At 44.3% G+C, this 17270-nt stretch overlaps 1 protein-coding gene across 1 annotated transcript; it reads left to right on the top strand.

The window, feature by feature from the left end:
- Positions 1–13403: 13403 nt before the first annotated feature.
- Positions 13404–13619, top strand: LOC308426521 (ATP synthase subunit g, mitochondrial-like; the record flags this gene model as incomplete). Its single annotated transcript, XM_080924324.1, has 1 exon — positions 13404–13619. The coding sequence occupies one exon, from the start codon at positions 13404–13406 to the stop codon at positions 13617–13619; it is 216 nt and encodes a 71-aa protein (XP_080780450.1).
- Between the last annotated feature and the right edge of the window lie 3651 nt (positions 13620–17270).

Below are 17270 nucleotides of genomic sequence, written 5' to 3' on the forward strand. Positions count from 1 at the left end.
CTTCTCCTAGTTGCCTTCAGAACAAGAGGTGGAACTCTCAGCTCCTCTAGCCCCATGTCTGTCTGGAGCTGATATGCCATACTCCTGCCTTGTTGATAATGGACTGAACTGCTGAACCTGTAAGCCAACCCCAATTAAGTGTTATCCTTTGTAAGAGCTGCCTTGATCATGGTGTCTGTTCACGCACCGAAACCCTAACGAAGGCACAGTGTATCACAATGTCCAAGGTTTGGTTTTTGCCTTTTGGATTCTGGGGATTGTATTCAGGTTCTCATGCTTGCATAGCAATCCCTTTCCTATTTAAGCCATGTCCTTAGTCCCTAATTCTGTCTTTTGCAACTTGCTGACCCTCAAGAGACCTCAGGCAGGGTGTCGGAGATTAGTAGAATGCAGTAAAGGGGCCGTGATGCCGGCCGAGAAGGGTGCTGCAGCTTTTCTTAGCTGTGTCTTGGCATGCCCAATCCTAGAATCATGTCATTATAATCCTGTTACCACCTCGAGAGACTCCCAGGCCTCGTCATGGGGCTTTCCAGGCTTTTAACCCAAGGAGTCTGAAGGTTCCTGCTTGAAGTATGGGTTCCCTGGGAAGAGATGGGGAAGGAAAAGAGCCAGTAACAGACCATAAGCTCAGAGAGTGTTCTTCACATCTCACAATCATAAAGGTCAATGGACTCAGTGGCACCTTGGTTCTTGAGAGGCTGAGGCAAGAGGATCACATGTTCTAGGCCAGCCTGAGCCATAGCGTGAGACACCTCCCCCCATCTCAAAATCAAACCAAAACAGAAGTCAATTAGGCATTTCATCTAATATCCATTACAAGTCTCTTTTTATCTAAAAATAAGTAACGGCAATATTAATAAGTGAAGCTGACTCTCTAATGTATCTGGTTTACTGTATTATTTCTGTCATTCCTGCGCGTACTGGCAAGGGACCATGTATCCCTGCCTAGAAGAAATATGCTGTGCATATGCGCTTCCTGTTTTACTCCCCTTCCTAGCTGTCCAACCTCTTCACAGTTGTTCTTTCTTTCCTCCAGTGTCTATTGCCTCAGTGTGGCAGCATCTGTGACAGTTTTAGACAGTGTTTAAGTGTGTTGGGAGTATTCAAGTGATAGGAAAAAGCCATTGTTGTGCAAGTATGTGTCTTCCAAAATATGCACTGGAAACTTTATTGCCAATGTGACAGTGACTGGAATGTGAGGGAACATCTCTTATCAGTAGACTAATACCATTGTAGAAGTGAGTTCTTCATGAGGGGATGGGTTCAATCCCCTTCTTCTATTATCTGTTTTTTGTTTGTACGTTCTAATGTCAAGAAGAACAGTGTTCTCTCCTATATAGGACATGGCCTTCAATGGGATATCAAGAAAATGGCGATCAGACCCTTACTAGATACCAAAAGGGCCAGTACCCTCCCTGGTCTAGGGCTTCTCAGTTTCCAGAACTGTGAGAAGTTTCTTTATAAATTACCCAGCCTCAAGCATTTTATTATAGTAGCACAGAGTAAGACATTATCTTAGTCTACTTTCTGTGCCTTTTCTACTGCACAATACTACAGACCATGTAAGTTAAAAAAAAAAAAGGAGCTTTGCCTTGGCTGTGGCTCTGGAGATGCAAGGATGAGTCACCATGACTAGTGGCGGTATTTCAAGGCTGTGAAGGGTTAAAGGACAGTGTGTGTGTGTGTGTGTGTGTGTGTGTGTGTGTGTGTGTGTGTGTGTGTATTATAGTCTCTCTCTCTCTCTGTGTTTCTTTCTCTCCCCTTGCAAGGCCTCTAGTATTTAATCATAGGCCTTGATGGTTTTAGCTAATCGTTGTCACTTCCCAGAAGCCCCACCTCTGAATTTTATTATATTAAAGTCTCTATCTTCTGGATATCTCTCTGTGAGGATCAGATTCCAGCCCTCAGAGGGAAGAAATGATCATCAAAGTTCTGCCCCCAGCTCTGTGACCCTATTCAGGAAGCACCCGCCCCTCTCCGCTAAGCTTGATGTTGTACCTTGACACCAGGGGGAACAGTCAGATGGACACATGGTCCCACCACTGCTGAGACTGAAGAGGCTGAGGTTTGGGAGAAGACAGCCAGACACTGAGCAGATAAGTTGAGAGTTAGGAGAGAAGCCTGGCCTGTGAAGAAAGCATGGGGCAGTCAGTTCATGCCATCTGAGGATGGAGGGGACTTTCCTGGAAGCTGCCTTTCCATCAGGAGCTAAAGGACAAAGAGGGAAAGGGAAGATGCTTTAGGTAGTGCAAGCGGTGAGAGCCAGGCTGTGGTAGGAGAGTACACGGGGCTGTTGGAGGGACCAGATGCAGCTTGGCCTGTCCTTATGTAGAATAACAAGTGTGAAAGAGATGAGGCTGGAGTCCCAGAAAGCCCAGCATTCAGAGCCGGTCATCTCTCAGGAAAAAGAAATTTATGTTTATCCTGTGTCAAGAACTCAGTGTGTATGTGTGTGTGTGTGTGCATGTGGGCAAATGTGCTAGTGTATGTGCACATGGATGAGGTTTGTGGGTGCATGGATGTGTTCAGGTGGGTGCTTCCCTGTGTGCATGGGGATGTGCATGTATGTCTCTGTGCCTATGTGTGTAAGTTTGTGTGTGTGTGTGTGTGTGTGTGTGTGTGTGTGTGTGTAATGGCAGCATGAGTAAGTGGATTCTGTCAGCAGCTTTCTCTTGAGCTCTGTGATGTAAGCTGGAACCCCCTTGACCAGCAACACCATAATAAAAAATTAAGAGGCTGACATGTCATCACTGTCACGGGATATAATAAGGATGATACAGGCTTAAGAGTCTGAGAGCAAACACAGATGACTCAGGATGGGTGTGCATAAGCAGGCATGGAAGAAGGTCAATGCTCTTTGAATGACTCCTGTAGTAAAGCCTGATTTATTGAGACTGACAAAGAAGTGGCCTCTGGAGACTCCAAAAATTGTTCAGATCCTTCTACCAGTCTTTGGGGAAAATTGAGGGTAAGAAGCTATGGGATCAGGATGCTGGGTCTGGCCCGAAGGCTGGTAAACTGGAGGGATGCAGCTGAGAGATGGGCAGGGCAGGGCAGAGCAGGGAGGAGTAGAGAGGGCAGGGAAAAAGGACCTCACCTCTGCACAGCCGGACAGTCCTGTGGCCCAAAAACCTGGGTGACTCTCCAGTTTTCCACCCCTGACTGAACTCTCCTCACTCAGAGTTCTCACCGTATGCCCTTTAGATACATAACAGAGACAATGTTGTACACAGGTACTAAGACAGCATAGCTGTCCCTAGCTCTCTCATTTTGATGGGCTCCATCTTGAAGCTATGTTAGGAGGGAAGTCTAAGCCATATATGGTAGACTCATAAGCAGACTTTCTGCACACCCAGACCCTCCCCTTAGAGCTTCCCCAGGAGACACTGAGTGGAGCAGAGGCAGGTCTCTCTCATTGTGCACAAAATAAATAGCATGATGTGGGGTGTGTGTGTGTGTGTGTGTGTGTGCACCCCAAGGAAACCCCAAGCTTGTGTATATTAAACACTGAGATGCACACTTAGCCCTCTGTGGATGTTTTAAAAGACAACTATGTTTTATTGCTCCCCAGCTTTTTGGCTTAGATCAAGTGAAGACAGTAAAATTTAAAGGTGATTTATTATGAAGCCATAGTAACTGGAATCAGTGTGTTGCAAAATAGTCAAAAATTGACACTCACCATCCGTGGGAGTGCTTTAGAGTTCACAAAAGGCTTTCACACCATGGTCTTAGCCAAGAGCCGAAGAACCCTGGGAGATTGTGGTCATGCTTGTATCTCACACAGGCTGCTGAGGATTAGTGTGATGGGACGGGCAGCTTAGAGGCTACAGAGCTGGTAGCTGGAGAGCCTTTTTTATTTATTTTTTCCTTATCTTATGAAGTCAATTTGTCCTATTCTAGTTGACCAAAGCCTAACTCTAGAGCCCAGGATTCAACAGAAAAAAACCCTACAGGAGAGCTTCTTCCAGAGGGTGGAGTGACGCTCATGTACAACCAACCATGCAAAGCCATAGGATAGAAAGAAATGTTAAGTCCCAAGAGATTCATTCATCCATCCATTGATCCATCCATCCATCATCCATCCATTTATTCATTCATTCATTTACCAGTTCAAAACCAGGTACAGAACTCTACCATATTCTAGGAATAAATACATCCCTGTCCCTCTGAACTTCTGTTATACTTCCTGTAACCCCCACTGTAGGTTTAAGAGCTGAGGTCCTCACCCTCAGAACCTTAGAATGTGACCATTTAGAGACAGGGTGCTCTGAAGTATCAAGTGAAGCAGAATGCAGTCTTATGGTGGGTCCCCAATTTAATATGATTAGTATCTTTATTGAAAGAGATTGGTTTGGGCCAATGAGCTGGTTTAGCAGGTAAAGGGGCTTGCTGTTAATCCTGAGAAATTCAGTTCGACTCCTGGGACCCATATGATAGGAGAGAACATATTTCTACAGGGTGACCTCTGACCTCCATGTGTGTGCAGGGTCTGTACACACATTCTCTCTCTCTCTCTCTCTCTCTCTCTCTCTCTCTCTCTCTCTCTCTCTCTCTCTCTCTTCCCCACTCTCCCTCCTTCCCTCCCTCCTTTTTACATACACACACACACACACACACACACACACACACACACACACACACAGAGAGAGAGAGAGAGAGAGACAGAGACAGAGACAGAGACAGAGACAGAGCGAGAATAAATGAATGTAATGGAGAAGAAGCAATTAGGAGACAGATACACTGGAGGGATAGCATGAAGACACATAAAGAAAACAGCAATTTTTAAGCCAAGAAAATCGGCCTCAGGAAATCAACCCTCTGTTGTCTAGACCAGGTTAGTGTGTCGGGCCCCATGGAAGAACTGGAAAGCAAGAGCACCCATGCCATTTGGTATGACAGGTTCTATGGCAGAGAAAATGACCACAAAACATTTACTAAGTGATTCTAATTGAGAAATATTGAACTATACCACCTGGTACCTGGGCGTCAGCTAATATCTTATTTAGCTCAAGATATTCCCTGAACTTATACCCTTGGAAACACTTGTCCAGAGGGCTTGTCAATGTCCTGGTGACCCATTTCTGAGAATGGTGAGGCACATGGGCCTTTGCCATGGTAGCTTAGCAAACCACTCACCTTCCCAAGCCCGACTGGCCTCCTCAGGGGCAGCATGTCTAAATACATGCCTATCAAACAGAGAGGTCCCCAGGCTTTTGCTGTGCCTAGGACCTCTGACAGGATGACAGAAATGTGAGCTAGGCCAGGCTGTGATGTCACATGGAACTTAGTAATCCCTCCCCGCTTTGCTTTTCTCTCCTCCATTTGCAGCTGTCTTTCTGCTTCTGTGTACCCTCGCCCTTGGCCCCATGCCCTGCACACAGCCTGTGGCCCACCCTTCCAGGGAGAGAATCAGCAGCTTGTGAAATCAATCCCACTTGGACAGGGTGCCCTGTCACTGAATGCTGATGCCTAAGAGCCTCCTAACCCAAAGACAGGGCTGGTGACTCAGCAGCCACACAAGTGAGAGGACTTTCTGCTCTGCAGGCCCTGCCCCACATCCTTAGTGACTTCCACAGAAAGGGCTATTCATCCTGTCTGAGAGTGACATTGTTTCCTTTGCCCTAGGGGACATTTGTCCATGTCTAGAGACAATATTGGTGGTCAAACATGGAGGAGTTCTGGGCTGAAAATATGGCTAAATGGGCAAGCATGCTTGTTGTATAATCATAAAGGCTCCAAGTTCGAATCCTCACCTCTCACATAAAAAACTAGATATAGTCATATACTTACCTCTAACCATAGCACCATGGCAAGTGGAGATGGGGTAGGTTTCTGGGGCTCTAGGTTCAACGAGACAAACTGTCTCAAGGAATAGAATAGGGACTGATAGAGTAGGAATTCAGTTATGCTCCTTTGGCCAGCAAGTGTGCATATGCCCCCCCACATACACACACACATACACACACACTTATACACACACATACACACACACACACATACACACACATATACACACATACACACACACATACACATACAGACTCTCACACACACATACACACACATACACACATACACACATACACACACACATACACACACACATACACACACACATACACACACACATACACACACATACACACACATACACACACATACACACACACATACACACACACATACACACACATACACACACACACACAGAGTATAATTAGACACATAAGCAAGCTCCCAAAATGAAATGAAATAATAACAGTAAAACCATCAAAGAACTGGTGCATTAAGTTTAGGGATGCTATTGTACATCCAGGTAGCCCCCTGTCACAGAGTTCTGTGGCTGAGAATGTTGGGAGTGTGGAGGTTGAGAAAGTAGAGAGAGGGAGGGAAGGAGGAAGAGAGAGAGAGAGAGAGAGAGAGAGAGAGAGAGAGAGAGAGAGAGAGAGAGAGAGAACAATGGGAGACAAGACATGCATAGAAGCCTGCAGCTCTGGGTGACAGAGCCTGGAGCTATAATAGTGTACATCACCCTGGGAAACGGTCGTGCACTGTTTGAGATGGCGAAGAAGCTGTCTCAGGAAACTGGGTTCCACCCCACACCAACTTCAGATGTAAGAATGTTGAAATCAAATGCCCTCTAAGACCTCTTTACTGTGGATGGGCTGGTCCCTTGACTCTGTGACACAGATGGGTGAGAATGGCCAAAGAGTCCAGAAATGAAATCACAGTCCTGGAGAACCGTTAGAAGGTAAGCCATTCCCAACAGAACAGGTTCTATTCTTCCCACGGTGTGGAACAGGAAGCTGGAATTCCAGCCAAGAGAAGCTTATCCGTAGAGAGGAAGTTCACCTGGGAACTGAACTCAGAAGCCTCAGCTGATGAGGACATGGTTCTGCCTAGGGCTCTCTCTGTTGGAAACCCCAGCTGCCTCGCCAGGACTGCCCTCATCAACATCTGCTAGATGTTTTGAGTATCCAATCTAATGATGTTTCATTATCTATCTATCTATCTATCTATCTATCTATCTATCTATCTATCTATCTATCTATCTATCTATCTACCTACCTACCTACCTATCTCTTGTTATTTATTCTTCTACTTTGGCTTCCTATGTTTTTAATAAACTCATTCATTCTAAACGGAAAATAAGGATACCACAGACTATTCTCCAAACTGTACAGAACAGATACTGCAGTTTATAGATTTTCTAGACAGAGAAGCCTGGGAGTGGAGAGTTGGTAATGACTGGCCCCAGACTCCAAGGCGGTAGTCAGGATCCAGAAGTGATGCTCTTCAATTTTGCTGTTATGCAGCAACCGAAGTTGGTGACAGGTTTTTTTGAATGGCATTGTTTTGATCTCAGAGGCTTTGGACATAGTTGGAGATAATCAGTCACTGTTTAGCATGGACATGACACCACAGGTGTGTGCTTTTGGTTTATAAAAATCCACTAGAAGGCATATCAATGTTAAATCTGGCAGGTGGGACAAATGGCATTTGTATAAACATTAGCTTCCTGTTCCTGGGTAGTGAGGGGGAGGTGGGAAGGAAGGGATGGGGACAAATAGGAGGTTATTGATTCCCACCTCTCCCTAACGCATGCTCTTCCTGCAAAGTGGGGATTAAGAAGGTGATTGGTGAATTCACACACCCTGATGTGAGCCTCCCAGAGGTGACATATGCTGTAGTTGCATTGGGCAAAGGACAAGGGTGGCTGGAAATATTCTGGAGATGAAGCTTTATGATGGTGGAATATTCTGAAAAGGGGCTTATCCTGGCTTTACAGTTCCTTCTTTTTAGGAGTCACAACTCCAAGATCTGGACTGTCTGGCCAGGTGGTATTCATTCTGAACCAAGCAGAAAGAGGCACAGCTACTGAGCCTCTAGGGCAACAGTTCTCAACTTGTGTGTTGTGACTCCTTGGTTGGGGGGTAAAAGACCCTTTTTCAAGGGTTGCTTAAGACCATCTTAAAATAAATATTTACAAGTCACAAGGGTAGTAAATTTACAGTTATGAAGTAGCAACGGAAATAACTGTGTGATTGGGTGTCACCACAATATGAGGGACTGTAGTAAGGGGTTGTAACATCAGGAAGGCTGAGATCCAATGACCTAATATCTCTAAAATTCTTTCTCCGTGTAGGAGCTGAGAACCCTTCTGGGAAGCTGCTGTATTTTGTATAATATGATATGCCCCTAACTCCTACATGGGGTCTTCTGTGTATACCAGTTTGGATTTCCTAAAGGCAAGAGGGACTTGGCCACAGAGGGGCTGGCATGCAGAAAACGGAGTTGTGTTGCTTTGGTACCTGCCTTGCTAGGGAGTGGGCATAAGAGTGTACCATTTGGTGGAGAGATGAGGAGAGTGAGAAGCAGGGGGCAGGAAGAAGCATGGGTATCCTGGGTTCAGGCAAGAGAAACAAATGTATCGCTGAAGGCAGTAGGCCTGGGCTGAGCTAGGAACAAGATTTCTTACATGCTTCAGTTAGAACCTGGGCCCTGTGCATGCTTAGGGTTTCTATTGCTGCCATAAATAATTAAACGCCATGACCAAACAAAAGCAATTTGAGGAGGGAAGACTTTGTTGTTGTTTTTATTTCTTCACCTCATAGCTTATAGTCTAACATCCTGGGAGTCAGGGCAGGAACCCAAAGTGGGAACCTGAATGCAGGGACTAATACAGAGGCATTGGAGGAATGCTGCTTACTGGCTTGCTCCCCAAGGTTCACAAGGCTTACTTCCTTCTGTGCCTTGCCCAGGAGTGCTACCAGAAATAGGAGATGTTTTTCCCTTTTCCTACTGACACTGCCCAAAGGTAAATCAACATTAGCCAATATATTCATCCAATGCCCCACTCAGCCGCTGGCATGCTGTGACTGGGGTAAATCTCTGTGGTTTAGTTTTCTCAGTCAGATCACACAAGTCTAACTGAGATAAAGCTGGAAAGCAGCCACCTTACAATCCAAGACAGGTACCTAGTAAATGATTATCTATTCCTCTTTAACAGTCTTGAGTCAATGAAGTGACCACTTATGGGGCTGGGGAAGGGCTTGCTAGGCAAGCGTGAGAACCTGAGATTTTAGCACCAGTATCTGAAAGTGAACAGCACATACTTGTAATCCCAGAGCTCTGTGGAGACACAGAGAGAAGGAGGTCCCGGACTAGGCAGTAAGTCCAGCTGAATTGGTGAGTTCAGACCTTGCCTCAAAATATTAGGCAGAGAAGAGGCTGATGAAGGCACCTGATGTCAACCTCTGGCCTCTACATGCACACCACACCCACACCCTACCCCCCACATAGATATACACACACATACTCCACTCACACACACTCACTTATACATATACTTATATACCCACACTCACATCTATTCACACTCACACATATTTACATATACACATACTTAACACACACACACACGCACACACACACACACACACACACACACAGTGACTACTTGGTCACTACGGTAAAGGTAAGAGACCAAAAAGGCTCAATATGAGAGTCAAACTGGCAACCAGCGGGGCCATCTTGATGTCTGTTACCTGACTAGCACTGATGTGAAGCCAGGGCTGAGGTGTGGTACATGCTTGTTGAAACCTGATCTTTAATATCTTCTCTATTTTCTCTATGCTGACAACTCAGAAATAAGAGGCATTAGTCTCCAGGAGGGTCTATGTGTCTTAAAAAAATCCCTGGCAGGGATTTGTCTTATTGCTTTTTGTGCAAATGACTGTTTTGACTGCATGTACATATCTGTATCACATACATGCCTGGCACCTGTGCAAGCCAGAAGAGGGCATCGGATCCCTTTGGTTTTGGAGTTTTAGATGGTTGTGAGCTACCATGTGGGTGCTTGGAAGCAAACCTGGATCTTCTAGAAGAGCAGCCAGTGCTCTTAACCACAGGGGATACCTCTCCAGAACCCCTGACAGCAATTGTAAGGTGCAGGCATGTCTGAAAGTTTCCAGAGCTGCTTAGAATGATTGATGCTCTGGGCTGTGCAGAATTTTACAGAAGCCTGAGTGGGACAAAGGGAAAAGTCTATAAGACCAATTTTGCCTCTTTTTATTTGTTTGTTTTTGTGTTGATTTCGACTTTCAAAAATTATATTCTATTATTTTTATCCTGATTTCCAAGTGTTTTAGATGTAACTCCACTTTCTTCCAATGAGCACCTCCTTCATCTTCCTATGGTTTCCCCAGTACCACTGTGATTCTGTGTTAACACTTCTGGGTGGTCTAGCCTGGGCTTTGTCTTGTTCAAGGATGCAGAGGTCACTGTTGAAAGGAACTCAGAATCCCCCCGCCCCGTCAGCACTAGATGAAGTTGGTCCTGAGTAACCAGGTCTGAAGACCTTAAAGAGTGGTGGATCACCTTCCTCTGCAATCAAGCAAGCACAGGAGTCAACTCAGATCAAATGCATGCCATGTGGCTACTAACAGAAAATATTTCAGTCTCCTTATCAGAGAAAAAGGGAAGAAATTAGAGAGCTTACATGCCCTCGATACACATGTAAGTTAGTATAACTCTTGGCCAGCACTTTAGTCATGTTTATTTAACCGAAGCAAATGCATATTCTTTGACCTCACAAGTCCCTTTGCAGGTATCCAATCCTTGCATGGTATTTCAAACATGCTAATCACAGCTTCAAATCATTTTATGTTCCCACTAATAGAGAAATGTACACTATGGTTTCTTCATACTGCGGGGAACTACATAGTAAGAAAGAGGTGTTGAGTTGGCTTGAATATGTGTTGAATTTACCAATCGTCAAAAATAGAAATATCAAACAAAAAAAGAAGGAAAAATAACCTGTAGTTTGGCTCATTTGTGTTCCAAGAGTGTTTGTCAAAAACCCCAGAGTGAAGCTCAGTAACTTTATATGCATGCAAAGGATTCTGAGCCACCTTTGACCCTTCCATTGTTCTCACCCAGGCTGGTATCACCCTGAAAGTCCTGAACTCTATGATCTACCATCTTACCATCATCATTTACCAGCACCATCTGTAGCACAATTATATTGCAGATTTTAGGTGAGAATGTTGGTATAGAAACATCTATACCAGTTGTGCTGGCTGCTCTTACACCAACTTAATACACAAAGTAGAGTTATCTGAAAGGTGGAAACCTCAATTGAGGTTGATAAGGTCCAGCTGTAAGGCATATTCTTAATTAGAGATGGATAGGGGAGGGGCCACCAAATTGTCAGTGGTGTCATCCTTGGGCTGGTGGTCCTGGTTTCTATAAGAAAGCAGACTGAAGAAGCCATGGGAAGAAAGTCAGTAAGCAGGACCAGTCCATGGCCTCTGCATCAGCTCCTGCCTTCAGGTCTCTGCACTGCTTGAGTTCCTGTCTTGACTTCCTTGGGTGATGAACAACAATGTGGCAGTGTAAGCTGAATAAACCCTTTTCTTCGCAAGGTGCTTTTTGGGCATGGTTTTGTATTGCAGTGATTGAAACCCTAGCAAAGTTGTAGCAAATGAAGCCCTGAGCCTCAGGTGCCAGCTCCTCCCACCCATATGTCTCTTTAATTTTGTAGCATCCTTGTTGGAGTCCAGCGACTCTTTAGCACCTTTCTTCAGGTGATGACTCCGGTTCTTAGTTTTTCTTCATCTTGAGGATATACCACATTGTCATAAAGCTCCTGTGACCCCTAAAACTTATGAGGAGAAGGCAGAGAACCACATAGGGCCCGAGAGCACCAGGTTTGGAAACGGGCTGTGTTGTTTAACTTCCTCCCATGTTTCTTTGGTAAGGAGTAGTAACATGGCTCGAATGGAACTGCAATGGCATCTGGGAGAGGCAGGAAAGCCAGTAGATGTTTAGTGAGCAATTTAATGTCTGGCTCAAGAGGTGAGGAAACATGTAGATTAGACCCCACACTGGCTACCTTTCTCTTGTTATGAGAAGACACCAGAACTAAGGCAATGTACAAAAGAAAAACTATAAGGGACATACAGTTTCAGAGGGTTAAGAACCCATGACCATCACAGCAGGGAACATGGCAACAGGCAGACATGGTGATGGAGGAGCAGCTGAGAGACCACATCTTGAGACACAATCCAGAGACAGAGAGCTAACTGAGAAAGGCTCTGGATTTTGAAACCTCAAGATCTTCCCCCACAATAGGCCACACCTCTTAATCCTTTCCAAACAGTTCCAACAGCTGGAGACCTGGGAGGACCATTCTCATTCAAATATATGAGCATGTGGAGGCCATCCTCATTCAAACCATCACGGATCCTTAAATTAATACTACCTTTTATTAAAGCAGCCAGACCTGGAGGCTGCTCTGTTGTTCTGGGTTACTTGAGAAGGGTGTGTGTGTGTGTGTGTGTGTGTGTGTGTGTGTGTGTGTGTGGTGTGGGGAGGTAGGAGAAGGAGGGCTTTTCTTGTTAACTTCTGCCTGCAGCTCAGGACTGTTGGGTGGAACAAAGCTGCCACTTTCCAGACAGTCTTTATGGCAGCCAAACTGAGCTACTGGTTTAGCTTAAAACCTTCACGTTTTCTTTCTTTATAATTTTCCTTTGGACATTTTCTTTACATGTTTACCACCATCATTATCATTGTTATTACTAATTAATTAGTTATTTTGATCTTTTGAGACAGGGTACTTTTTTTTATAGTCCTGGTTGACCAGGAGGTAGCTATGTAGACCAGGCTAGCTTTGGATTCACAGAGATCTTCCTGCCTTTGCCTCCCAAGTGCTGGGATGAAAGACCTGTATCACCTTACCTTTATTTTGTGTATACAAGTGTTTTACTTGTTTATTTTTTATGTGTATCACATGTCTGCCTGGTACCTTCAGATGCCTGAAGAGAGTTAAATCCTTTCAAACTGGAATTACAGATGCTCGGGAATCCCCAGTGTGTGTGATAGAAATTGAACCCAGGTTCTCTGTATGAGTAATAAACACTCCTCACCATAGGGCCATTTATCCAGCCTCCTTGAATTTTTTATTTTAACCTATTTACAATTGCATAAAGGGATCAAATGCATTTTAAGGTTGTTCTTTCTTTCTTTTGTCTCCAACAACTTTGAAAAGACTTAAAAGTAAGTTAAGTGCCCTCCTTCCTCTTCTCTGTATGATTGCTTACTTTTTTCTTTTTCTCTCCCTCTTCTACCCCTGTCCCTTCCCCATGGTGAGTTCCATGGCCTTGGTCCTTGGGGCCAGTGAACTCACTCACTTTGAGAACAGCTTCCCAGTAAACCTGCCTTTAATATATATATAAAACAATTAGTTAAGGCAGAAATATTGGTTAAAATAAAATAAGAAAGGCAATTAAATAACAATATCAAAACCCAGAATTTGATTCAGCCGGTGGTTCAGGGAGACGTACCTTCTACCTTAGATCATGGCCAAGTTCATCTAAAACTTCACAAAGAAGGCACCGTTGATGGTGGCTGCTGCCGTGACTTATTCAAAGCCCCAATTGGCCACATTTTGGCGCTATGCCAAGGTTGAGCTGGTTCCCCCAACCCCTGGTGAAATCCCTACAGCTATTCAGAGCATGAAAAAAATAATTCAAAGTGCTAAAACTGGTAGCTTCAGACACTTTACAGTTAAGGAAGCCGTGCTGAATGTTTTGGTGGCCACTGAGATGTGGATATAGTTTTATATTGGAGAGATCATAGGCAAGCGTGACATTGTTGGCTATAGTATTTGAAGACCAATCTTTAGCTTCTGATTTAAGTTTTTATTTGAATGTTCTTGGACCATGTGTAATTATACTGCAATCTGAATAAAGTCCTAGCTGTGGAATAAACAAAACAAAACAAAAACAAACAAACAAACAAAAACAAACCAGAAATTTCCCAATACTTGCTGTAGAGCTGGGGAAAAAGATGGAAAAAAACCCTCTACGCATCTTATTGCAGTTTATTTCTTTGGAACTGTTGCATGCATGCAATAACTTTATTTCCAAGGGATTTACTACAAAGTCGGGAGGGACAAAGAGGTACCTGGAAATGCATGAAGACTAAATCACTCATTATGTCCTCATAACACGGCCTCTTTAGGGTCAAAGTCTGCATGATGACTTTGCTTTTAGATGCTTAAGGCCTTCTTGATTTAGATAATTACTTAGTCCTATTAATCTCTGAGTATGCCTTGAATGACTTTAGATTTAACCTCTCCTCCTTCCTACTCTAACAATACAGACTTTTAGAAGAGGGAAAGAGAGCTGCAGAAGACAGGTCTATAGAAATCAAATCCCTTCATGAAAGGCTCAGAGACCAGCATGTAAGAGGAGCAGAGAAGTCCCAAGAGCTATAGGCTGGGGAAGACCAACTCAAAACAGTGTTGTCTGGACTTGAGAGGACCACTGTACTCATAAACTCACAGCCTCCATGTTTCCCTGCACAAGATTTGCACAAGATAGAGCCAGTCAAAAATCCTAACACGGGGTTGATAGTGCTTTTGAGTCTCTATACCTAGCCGAGGAGGATCTATTGATAGTTGATGGCTTCTGGGGTGTGGAGATTCGATTTTCTTTAAGTGTATGAGTGTGTGTGTGTGTGTGTGGGGGGGGGTGTATGGCCATGGTAGGCTGACTATGCTCCAGTAAATGATCCCATCAACATTCATGAGTATATGGACGGCATAACTTGTACTCAGTGAGTTTTTTAAAGGAAAAAAAAGGAGGAAGACATGATGTTGGAATGGGGTGGGAAATGAAGTATAAGTCTGGGAAGTGGAAAGTGATTATTATTAAAATGTATTGTTCGAATATATAAAATTCTCAAAAATATCCCTTTAGTAAAACATCCTATTGTAAAATATATCAAACAGAGTATAGAGGTAGCATTGTTCCAAAGATGGGAAAACTTGAGCAGGGTCTGGACCTGATAAACCGACAAGCCATTCCCTTCCAGAGGGGTCTTTCTGTGTGCACATGGTGCTTTAGTGCATTCTGCTTTGCCCTGCGGTGTCACAGCTCTCTAGCTGCTGTCCTGTCGTCACTATCCTGTGCTCCCAGTGCCTCTGCCAAATTAATCGTAAAACTCTTTTCTGGTCATGGAAAAGGCAGAAGCCTGCTCTAATGGCCCCACCTTACCTGGCCAGCTTAATTTGCTCCTGTTTCCTGACACACACCCTCTTCCCCAGGCATGTCTGTCTCCTTCTTACCCCATAAGTGTGCAGTCCTTGTCTTGTTGACTCTGTGCATTTGTCCGAGTTCCTTGGCAAGCCTGGAATGCAGTCTTGGGTCTGCGTTGTAGAGATTCCTGACTTTCGTGCAGTGAATGGGCTCCTGGCTTGTCATGTGAAGTGTGTGTGTGGAGCAAATCCCTTTCCCATAATGCTGGCGCTTAGCTTCAGAACTTTGTCTTGGTTTGTGATTCATCTTTGACTGGCGGTGAGCCCAACTCTTTGCTTTATATTTTTCTGTCTCTCAGTTGCTGCCAATCTATAAGCCAACACTTAAATCCTTCAAGGAAGTCCCATTAATAAAAGAGGCATGTTTAATAGAAAGCAAGAAAGTCACCCTTGCATTTAAAAAAAATGTTTGTTGTTATAAGCCTGGATGGTAGCCAACTGGGTTTTCTTTCAATAGGGTCCTACTTGTATGCACCAAACATCGCCTTTCCAATTTGGGACTCTAAGGTTGTTTGTCCTAAAGCCATCTTTATGAGATTTTTGGTCAGCAAACCTTCAGAGTTATTTTTCCTCTGCCACCTTTGTACAGGCCCGAACTTCAATCAACCTATGCATATCTAGTATACAAGAGGAGACTCTCCGAGGTATATCTACTAGAGACCTTTGGTTTATTTTGTTTGGTTTTGATGCAGACGGCTATGCAATAAAGACCTTTTGGAATTGACTATCAGTCCTCAGATAAAGGCCCCTTGGCTGAAAAAAATGGAAGTTGAAAAAAAAGTTACTCGAATCCCCCTAGATTGTAGCAAGCATGGGGGGAGGAACATAGCATAAAGTGGGAGGATGTCCAAGCCTGGTGTGTGGATGCTGCTCAGAACCATCTGGGGCTAATACTGGTACTTGGATTTCTTAGTTCCCTTGGAGTAGGCTGTAGAATCCTTTAAGGATGGAGTTGTAGAAGAAAGAGGGGAAGAAGAAGGAGTGGTCCAGTCTTCATGGAGAATGGTGGCCTCAAGACAGCCATGTCTTATAACAAAGAAACATGAAGTGGGAGGGTGAGGACTTCAGCAGAAGCAGTGACCACGTGTGACTATCAAGGCTTTGTTCTCAGCTGCTTTCTCTTGGGACTGAGTCACCATCATGGGAAGAAGCCAAAACAGCCCTGGAGAGACACTGTGTGGAGGGGTCTGATGGTTGCTACCAAGGTCCTGCATTCTGTGTCACCCACATATCTTACAATGGTTCCAGATCTTAGCCCTCAGATGTTCCTAGCCTTAGACCTGCAGAATAGTCTGGCTCTCTGTGCACCCTTAGAAAATTTTAGACCCTAAGATCCAGTCTCCACAAAATTATCAATGTGTATGTGTAAAAAAATGGACAATGTCTCTTAGTGTCTCTTCCTGTCCTTGTGATAAAATACTTTGGTAAACTCTTAAGGGAGAAAGGGTTTGCTTTAGCTCATAGTTTCAAGGTGGGGATGCTAACCTAGTGTATATAATCCCTAACAGACACACCTAAAGGTTTGTCTCCTAGGAGATTCTAGATCCTGTCAGGTTGTCAATCAGTATTAGTCACAATTTGAGTAGGTCTAATTTTATAATGGCTTTCCTTTTTCAGCCTCTTCCCCTTCTTCCTTCCCTCCTCCCTTCCACTTCTTTATTCATTCATCCTCTCCCTCTCCTCACTCCATCTTTCCTTCATTCTTTATTCTCCTTTCCTTTCCTTCCTCTCTTCCTTCTTCATTTCTCCTTCCTGTTCTCCTCATTCTTCGTCCCTCTTTTCCTCCCTTCCTCTTTTCACCCTCCCCTTCTTCCTCTCTCTTCTCTCCTCCCCTTCTTTCTCCCTCTACCTGCTTTCCTTCTTCTAAGTTTGGGGAGATTTGTTTCAGAGCAGCGGTAACTACTCCAGTATGAACAGAAATAACTTAGGATAATAATGAGTCCTTTGGAGACTGAAATGGACATTACTCACAACAACATCTGGGTTATCTGAGCATCCTCCATCCCCCAGTTAGATTATATGGATACCTCTCATAGGATCTATGAACCTAGAAGAAAATAGGGCAGTGTTTGAGTTTTCACGGCCCTAATCTCTCAACCTAGAAGAGGGACTTGGGGTGGATCTGGGTGTCATGGTGAGGTGTGGGGACAGAGGAGAGCTGCTTCCT

The sequence above is a fragment of the Micromys minutus genome (genome assembly GCF_963924665.1).
Source record: "Micromys minutus genome assembly, chromosome: 10".
In the NCBI taxonomy this organism is placed as follows: domain Eukaryota; kingdom Metazoa; phylum Chordata; class Mammalia; order Rodentia; family Muridae; genus Micromys; species Micromys minutus.